This window comes from Palaemon carinicauda, chromosome 16, assembly GCF_036898095.1.
Source record: "Palaemon carinicauda isolate YSFRI2023 chromosome 16, ASM3689809v2, whole genome shotgun sequence".
Lineage (NCBI taxonomy): Eukaryota > Metazoa > Arthropoda > Malacostraca > Decapoda > Palaemonidae > Palaemon > Palaemon carinicauda.
In genome coordinates this window covers 111,536,173-111,545,927 of record NC_090740.1, presented here as the reverse complement: position 1 = coordinate 111,545,927, position 9,755 = coordinate 111,536,173, and the positions used below count along the sequence as shown (strand labels likewise).

At 37.0% G+C, this 9,755-nt stretch overlaps 1 protein-coding gene across 2 annotated transcripts in view; it reads left to right on the top strand.

The window, feature by feature from the left end:
* The window catches only part of LOC137655798 (metabotropic glutamate receptor 2-like), a 172,416-nt gene that overhangs the window by 145,049 nt on the left and 17,612 nt on the right, over positions 1-9,755 (top strand). For both annotated transcript variants that reach the window (XM_068389952.1, XM_068389953.1), the window contains 7 exons: positions 1,084-1,227; positions 1,642-1,740; positions 4,519-4,679; positions 5,607-5,822; positions 6,736-6,891; positions 7,454-7,612; positions 9,445-9,655. In XM_068389952.1, the coding sequence (XP_068246053.1) occupies positions 1,084-1,227; positions 1,642-1,740; positions 4,519-4,679; positions 5,607-5,822; positions 6,736-6,891; positions 7,454-7,612; positions 9,445-9,655 (1,146 nt within the window). The remainder of the gene's footprint in view (positions 1-1,083; positions 1,228-1,641; positions 1,741-4,518; positions 4,680-5,606; positions 5,823-6,735; positions 6,892-7,453; positions 7,613-9,444; positions 9,656-9,755) is intronic.

Here is a 9,755-nt window from a genome sequence, read left to right as displayed (position 1 = left end):
TAATTGCATTTATTTTATTAAAATGTTTCTCCTACGGGATCATTTTGAAGAAAACTGTAGTTTAACCACTTTTTAATGTAATTAGACAAGAAGAGACTATGAAATCCAAGCGTGGAATTATAATAGAAGAAAGGAAAACGGCTTCTCATCCTGAGTAATTTCACGGTCTTGCTCTCAAATGATCCCTGCATTGTTATTTCGGTCGGTTCTCCATGGATGAGTCTAATTATTTTTTTATTCTTTGCGATAACTTCTTCCGCATCTCTCTCTCTCTCTCTCTCTCTCTCTCTCTCTCTCTCTCTCTCTCTCTCTCTCTCTCTCTCTCCATTTTCAGACTGCCCACAAATTCATTCCACTCAGCATACGTGTAACACAACCATAGCTTATTTGGTAATGCTTCTACAATATTTGACTGTATTTTATAGATTTTGTTTTAAGTGTGAGGTGTATTCCTTTAGTACCATTAATTGTTCAAACCTTCATCATAATCTTTGTTTTCAGGTTTTCCTATTTTCAAATGGGGTCGCTAAATCTAGTCAGGCTTCTCAATCTCACTCTGTCCTGTGTTGTACATCTCGTTCTCCTAAACCATTTTCCTTCATATCATTCAATAATTTATATTTCTACCTGAACTTTGGCCTTCTTCGAGCTTCTTAATTCAGGAGCCTCTTTCCTCTTGGTAAGGGTAGAAGAGACTCTTTAGCTATGGTAAGCAGCTCTTCTAGGAGAAGGACACTCCAAAATCAAACCAGTGTTCTCTAGTCTTGGGTAGTGTCATAGCCTCTGTACCATGGTCTTCCACTGTCTTGGGTTAGAGTTCTCTTGCTTGAGGGTACACTCGAGCGCACACTCCTATCTTATTTCTCTTCCTCTTGTTTAGTTAAAGTTTTAATAGTTTATATAGGGGATATTTAATGTTACTCTTCTTAAAATATTTTCTTTTCCTATTTTCTTTTCCTCACTGAGGTATTTTCCCCCGTTGGAGCCCTTGGGTTTATAGCATCCTGTTTTTCCAACTAGGGTTGTAGCTTAGCAAGTAATAATAATAATAATAATAATACAACATTTAACTATATTTTACAGGTATTGTTGGAAGTGTACATGAAAAATCTGAAGAGGCAGGTGCAGGCTGTGGCCGAGTAGGCCTAAGAACTATGGAGGAACTGGGTGCTGCTGAGTGGGCACTTCAAACCATCAACAACCAATCACACCAGGACTACACGATTGGTATGTCATTCATAGAAAGAAAAAATAAACATAAAATATGCTTTTCACTTCACCATAGCAAAAAAATATTGTTCTATACATTTTCTATCAAAGATATTACTTAATTTTGAAACTCGTCTAGACCAAACCAGTCACCAGAAGAACTGAGAAATTCCAGTATCAGAAGCATTGGAGCTTTAAGAGAAACTTCAATGTTTTCTTATCATTTAATAAACATAAAAGGGGCTTTTCTCTTTACCATAGCAAACAAATCATTGTTCTATACATTCTCAATCAAAGATATTACTGAAACTTATTCTTTTAACTCGTCTAGATCAAGGTAGTCACCAGAAGAGCTGAGAAATTTCAGTATCAGTAGCATTGGAACTTTAAGAGAAACTTCAATGTTTTCTTTTAATTTGTTTCCCCCATAAGGCCTCCGTGTGTACGACGCCTGTGGTGATGAAGAGATGGCCCTGAGACAAACAGTTCGACTTCTGCAGGAAACCCAGCCCACAAATGCACCACTTCTAGGTTAGTTACATATTCCATTACCTAACATAAATCTCTTCTTTCAGCAGAAAAGGGCAGTTCTTGACAGTATAGAAACATTGAATTAGGGCCTTTGACAGTATAGAAACATTGAATCAGGGTCCCTTGACATTATAGAAACATTGAATTAGGGCCCTTGACAGTATAGAAACACTGAATCAGGGTCCCTTGACATTATAGAAACATTGAATTAGGATTCCTTGACAGTATACATTAGAAATACTGAATTAGGGCCCCTTACAGTATAGAAACACGGAATTAGGGCTCCTGGCAGTATAGAAACACTGAATTAGGGCCCCTTACATTATAGAAACACTTAATTAGGGCCCTTGACAGTATAGAAACTGAATTAGGGCCTCTTTGCAGTATAGAAACACTGAATTAGGGCCCCTTACAATATAGAAACACTGAATTAGAGCCCTTGACAGTATAGAAGCACTGAATTAGAGCCCTTGACAGTATATAAACTGAATTAGAGCCCCTTGTCAGTATAGAAACACTGAATTAGGGCCCCTTACAATATAGAAACTGAATTAGGGCCCCTTACAGGATAGAAACAGAATTAGGGCCCCTTACAGTATAGAAACACTGAATTAGGGCCCCTTACAATATAGAAACACTGAATTAGGGCCCCTTACAATATAGAAACACTGAATTAGGGCCCCTTACAGTATAGAAAAACAGAATTAGGGTCCCTTACAATATAGAAACACTGAATCAGGGCCCCTTACAGTATAGAAACAGAATTAGGGCCCCTTACAGTATAGAAACACTGAATTAGAGCCCTTGACAGTATAGAAGCACTGAATTAGAGCCCTTGACAGTATATAAACTGAATTAGAGCCCCTTGTCAGTATAGAAACACTGAATTAGGGCCCCTTACAATATAGAAACTGAATTAGGGCCCCTTACAGGATAGAAACAAAATTAGGGCCCCTTACAGTATAGAAACACTGAATTAGGGCCCCTTACAATTTAGAAACACTGAATTAGGGCCCCTTACAGTATAGAAACACTGAATTAGGCCCCCTTACAATATAGAAACTGAATTAGGGCCCCTTACAGGATAGAAACAGAATTAGGGCCCCTTACAGTATAGAAACACTGAATTAGGGCCCCTTACAATATAGAAACACTGAATCAGGGCCCCTTACAGTATAGAAACAGAATTAGGGCCCCTTACAGTATAGAAACAGAATTAGGGCCCCTTACAGTATAGAAACACTGAATTAGGGCCCCTTGACATAATAGAAACACTGAATTAGGGCCCCTTGACATAATAGAAATACTGAATTAGGATCCTTTGACAGCATACAGTAGAAACACTGAATTAGGGCCCCTTACAGTTTAAAAACGCAGAATTAGGGCTCCTGGCAGTATATAAACACTAACTTAGGGCACCTTGACAGTATAGAAACACCAAATTAGGGCCCTTAACAGAATAGAAACACTGAATTAGGGCCCCTTACAGTTTAGAAACACAAAATTAGGGCTCCTGGCAGTATATAAACACTAAATTAGGGCACCTTGACAGTATAGAAACACCAAATTAGGGCCCTTAACAGAATAGAAACACTGAATTAGGGCCCCTTACAGTTTAGATACACAAAATTAGGGCTCCTGGCAGTATATAAACACTAAATTAGGGCACCTTGACAGTATAGAAACACCAAATTAGGGCCCTTAACAGAATAGAAACACTGAATTAGGGCCTCTTACAGTATAGAAACACTGAATTAGGGCCACACACAAGCTAATTTTCAGTGGACGGTGACTGCCAATGTTTCAGGGTGCCACGAAAAAGGGGAGAAGGAAGCTGTGAACACCACACCACTAAAAATTGGCTTGTGTGCAGGCATCCATAAAAACTTTAGCATTTCATTTTTCACCACAAAACACTAACTTAGGGCACCTTGACAATATAGAAACACCAAATTAGGGCCCTTAACAGAATTGAAACACTGAATTAGGGCCTCTTACAGTATAGAAACACTGAATTAGGGCCACACACAAGCTAATTTTCAGTGGACGGTGACTGCCAATGTTTCAGGGTGCCACGAAAGAGGGGAGAAGGAAGCTGTGAACACCACACCACTAAAAATTGGCTTGTGTGCAGGCATCCATAAAAACTTTAGCATTTCATTTTTCACCACAAAACAGTGGCAGCCAATGTCCACTGAAAATGGCCCGTGTGTGACCTCTAAATCTAAAACTTGTTCCCTGTCACCTGTAAACACCAAACTCTCCTGTTTCTACATAACTTCTTCCAAGTTGCTGTATGCTGACTTTAACTGAGATTTGTTGTCCCTAGGACATACATTGCCTAATCAGACGTAGGATGCATTATTCATACTCAAACCATTGTCCTCTAGTCTTGGGTAGTGCCATAGCCTCTGTACCATGGCTTTCCACTGTCCTAGGTTAAAGTTCGCTTGCTTGGGGGTACGCTTTGGCAAACTATTCTATCTTATTTCTCTTCCTTTTGTTTTCTTAAAGTTTTTATAGTTTATATAGGAGATATTTACTTTGATGCTCTGTTCTTAAAATATTTGATTTTTTCATATTTCCTCTCCTCACTGGGCTACTTTCCCTGTTGGAGCCCCTGGGTTTATAGCATACTGCTTTTCCAACTATGGTTGTAGCTTAGCAAATAATAATAATAATAATAATAATACAGGCAAACTTATCACTGATGACACCATAGTATGTGTACATTTTGCAGAAATTGAAAATACGTTGATGTTTCGTCTTCTTGTTCAGGTGTAGTTGGGCTCGGCCCAGGTGAGGTAGTCACCAGCGTGGCCACGCCTCTCCACGCTTTCAGCACGCCCATCTTGGTGACGGAAGCTAGGGCGGCCCACACTATTCCTCCAGCGGACAACGTCTTCACAACGGCTCCTCATCTTACTGATCAGATACAGGTAGGCTGTTAAACTGGTGGCTGGTGTGCTGATAGAGAATCAGATACCTACCAAAGGCGAGCCGTTTGCTGTACCTTTCTATGATTAAACTAGATGAATGTCAATGTGAACGTATTTGTTGCTTCGGTCTGGGAATTTAAGCTGTTTATTGGGAAGGTTACTGTTGTGTTTGTGGGTTTGCTTTGCTCGACTGACGTTCTGGTGGGTATCTCTTTAGATGAAATTGAAACTGAATCCTGACATACGTTTTCCCAAGTGATATATTGGTAATAATAATAACAAAGACCAAAAGAAATCTAGATAAACACTACACTAATAATAATAATATTAATAATAATAATAATAATAATACTAATACTAATAATAATAATAACTAGAGGGGCACTCAGTAGAATGCAGACCTCTCTCGACCTTGACCTTGACCTTGACCTTAACATGTATTAATTGACGTGGGTTTTCACATACTCAAATATGAACCAAGATTGAAGTGTCTATGACAACGATGTCCAAACTTATGGCTGATTACGTAAATTTGATATTTTGCTTGACCTTCCAAAATGTAATAATTTCCAGCTTTTTACATAAAAGTTAATCCCTGCGAGTTTCATTACTCTACGATTAGAATTGTGGTCAGAAAGCTGTTTACAAACACACACACACACACACACACACACACACACACACACACACACACATTACACATACACAAACAGGGGCGAAAATATAACCTCCTTCCAACTTTTAAACTCAGAAAAAAACTGATTTTGCACAACTTCTGCATGTATATATATATATATATATATATATATATATATATATATATATATATATATATATATATATATATATATATATATATATATATATATATATATATATAGTAGCAGCAGTAGCAGTAGCAGCAGTAGTAATTGTAATGCATTACAGGCTGCGCTGTCTGCAGCAGTCCGCACAGGAGGGGCCGGAGTGGCGGTGAGCGTCGTGTCCAGCTGTGCCCAAGCAACCCAGGTGCTGGAAGAAAGGGCAGCCAGAGGTGGCATGCGGGTCCTTCATATCCTGCAGCTGGAAAAGGACACCGATAACGATAATGGCAGGATTAACAGTCTGTCAAATAAAGTGACCCATTTCATCACGAGCAAAGTGGTAAGGAAGAGGAAACACATTTTGTGTTTGTTATTTAATTATTCTTAGTAAAATATGTTGACATATGTTTGCTTGCAACTATCATCTCTGGATAGTATCAAAACAAGCATTCACTTGAAAACTAACACCAATAGAGAATAGGTTGAGTGTAATATTATGACCCAAGAACTAAATATGTGTAATTCTTAAAAAAACTGCTCAATTAAAAAGTTTCATTTTCTATTATGAACAACGAAAAGGTAAATTTAGTCTACTTTAGGATTTACTTCACCAGAAATAACGTGATGAAATCATCTTATTTACACCACTTTAAAAATCCATTATCAGTTGTTGACGTTGTTAATAGTTTATATATGATATATCTCTTTTGACATTACTTTTTTAGAATGTTTTATTGTTAATTTGTTCTCTTCAGTTATTTATTTCCTTGTTTCCTTTCCTCACTGGGCTATTTTTCCCTGTTGGAGCCCCTGGGCTTGTAGCATCTTGCTTTTCCAATTGGGGTTGTGGCTTGGATAGTAATAATAATAATAATAATAATAATAATATATAGTGCTACAGTGATTAGAGAAAATATTATTTCATCTGGTCATCTATATTAATTCTTTTGTGACTTGAAAAATCATTTTTTATAGATAACAATTTACCTGCATCCTGAAATAGCATATATAGAAATAGTTTATTGTAATTAATTCATAGATAAATTAATGGTGGATAGAATTAACTGAAAATGTCGATTTAACACTTTTTTACCAATTAAAGAAAAAGGAAAAAGAATTCGTATAGATAACAATTTACCTGCATCCTGAAATAGCATATATTAAAATAATTTATTGTAATTAATTTATAAGTAAATTAATGGTGGATAGAATTAACTGAAAATATAAATTTAACATTTTTTTCCTTCACTCAGGGTTATAGTGGCGTCATTGTCATGCTCGTGAACGTCAGTGAACTCAACACCCTGAGTGCAGAACTCGACACTCGAGTTCTCAGGAGAGCCAAGATCAGATGGGTATTGTCCACACTTGGAAATCCAGTAGACACTGAAGATCTTGATATTGAGATGGTGAGACATACAGTTTACTTAAGAATTTGCTTTGTTAACCTCTGTACCATGGTCTTTATCTTGGGGTAGAGTTCTCTTGCTTGAGGGTACACTCAGGCACACTATTCTATCTTGTTTCTCTTCCTCTTGTTTTGTTAAGGTTCTTATAGTTTATGTATGAAAGATTTGTTTTGACGTTGTTACTGTTCTCAAAATAGTTTATATTGTTAATTACTTTTCTTGCAGTTTCCTTATTTCCTTTCCTCACTGGGCTATCTTCCCTTTTGGAGCCCCTGGACTTGGTGCTTCCTGCTTTTCCAACTATGGTTGTAGCTTAGCAAGTAATAATAATAATAATAATATGACACAATGTAGCTAAGCATTTTTAAGTTCGATTTTATATTAATTAAAAAAGAATCACCCAAATATTTGCTTCACTTTCCACACAATTTTATATTAATGATAAAATGAATTATCTTGTTATATATAACAAATGTATGCTTCACTGTATTATAATGCAGATTTTATTCCAGTCAAAATTAAGTGTTAATAAAGTTTACATATCTTTTTACTTTTTCACCAGCTAAGCAAAAGATTCCCTGGTTCTCTAGTCGTGGAAGCCCATTCCCCAGTCATCCCAGGCTTCCAGAAGTACTTCAAAGATGCTCTTTTTAACAATAACTCTATTTTGACACCATTGGCTGATTCATACAGACAGTCCGTGCTTCGTTGCCATACTGAGGTAAGTAGTCTTGGGGTAGTGTCATAGCCTCTGTACCATGGTCTGCCAATGTCTTGGGTTAGAGTTCTCTTGCTTGAGGGTTCACTCAGGCACACTATTCTATCTAATTTCTCTTCCGCTTGTTTTGTTAAAGTATTTATAGTTTATTTAGGAAATATCTATTTTAATGTGGTTACTGCTCTTGAAATATTTTATTTTCCCTTGTTTCCTTTCCTCACTGGGCTATTTTTCCTGTTGGAGCCCCTGGGCTTATAGCATCCTGCTTTTCCAACAAGGGTTGTAGCATAGCAATTAATAATAATAATGCCAGGTAGAATTTATTGATGAAAGATTTCAATCTAATAGATATATGATTACATTAAAGTTTTTTATCCATTTTGCAATTATATTAAAATATTGTAACTGTTGAATGACAAGATGGTACACCGATTCAAGAAAGAAACTTAAATTAAAGGGAATTTTGAACAATGCTTGTAGCTATGAAGAATCACTATATAAAACTGCCTTTGCCTATTCATATAATTATTATTTTTTTTTCTTTTTTTGCATAAACAATAAATACTTTTTAAACAAACAAAAGGGATTTTTGAACATTGAAAAACCACTATCCAATACTGCTTTTCCATATTCATATTTTTGTCATCAACCATTATTATTTTTACCAAATATAACTATTTATTAGGTCTTTACCAAGTCATGAATAAATAAATAGGCATATAAAAGTACCATTTTTCGGGAAGTACTGTGTGATCCCTAAGAAGTTTCCTATTTAGGATAGGAATAGGGAATCCAATGCAATAGGATATAGTATATACCGAAAAAAAAATTGCACATTTCTGCTAAGTATATTAACTGCAAGCATGGCGCCATGATCTCAGTGTGCAAGGGAGACCTATGGGTTCAACACCTATTTAATTTAGCTGCAAGCCATTGAGAAATGCCACTAATTACTAGGAATTGATGATAGTAAAAACTGTAGCATTGCTTGATCAATGTCTGTCATAGTTTCATTTGTTATTGTTAGCGTGGAATCCATGGATTATCGAACAATAGTTATTAGCTTTTTTGTAGGTAAGGAAACCCTTTATGAGTGTTGATTTTACCCTTTTATTTCTGATAATAGTCCTTTGGGACCACACAATTGTTAATTAACCTGAAAACAAAAAGATGTTTTGGGGTAGGAATTTTTCAAGTACTGTGTTGGTCCCTACACCAAGAGCTTGTGCCTATAACAGAGTGGCTGTCACTGTTCCTTGTAAGGGAAAAAATAATGGGTCCCAGTGGTCAACAAACTTCCAGATGGTGCAGTAGTCATTCAAATGATCAGCAGTACTTCTAAAGATACTTTAATAAGTGGGTGGAGTGTTCCTCTGTTAGCAGACAAATCTAGGTTAAGGGATCCTTGCATGTTGTTACACTTGTCCTAGTTCAGGATAGCCTTTTCTATTGGATTCCTTGTTCCAACCTAAACAGGGACAACATTTGTAATCACACAGTTCCTAACCTCATGAATAAATGAATAGCTTGAAAGATCACGATCACTTAATTTGGTAATATTGCGGTAGAGCCCCACCCAACGCCATTCCTACTTGCCAGTGCGTAGGAGTTTGAAGTTTCTCTTTTTTAGCGAGCGAAGCGAGCTCATGTCGGAGCAAAAACAATTAGTCTCTATTGAAAGATTACTGAAATCTAATGGTTTTTGCTCCGCCATGTGCCGCTTCGCTCGTGATAAAAGACAAATATCAAGCTCCTATGTACTAGCAAGTGTGAATGGCCCTGGGTGGGACTGTACTGTAATATTACCACAAATTTACTTGCTACTTCCACTATAGGAAAACAACATACCAGCATCCACTCGGCAATGTCCGGAATCGATGGGAGACATTGCATCAGCTGTCCAGTTGTCCACGAAGGATGATGCTTCGGCCACAGCCACAGTGAAAGCTGTGTCCTCGTTAGCAGCTGCCTTCAGACTCGTTCAGATTGAAAGGTGCTCGACAGGTGTCCATTGCCTGGAAGCATTGAGGCAGGACCTTCATAAAGGTAAGGAGGAACCTTATACTGTACCTGTCTTGGCATTAACTCTAAAAGTGTGTGAATAATTAACTTCATTTTTTCTTTTATTGGTGTGCTTATACTTGTT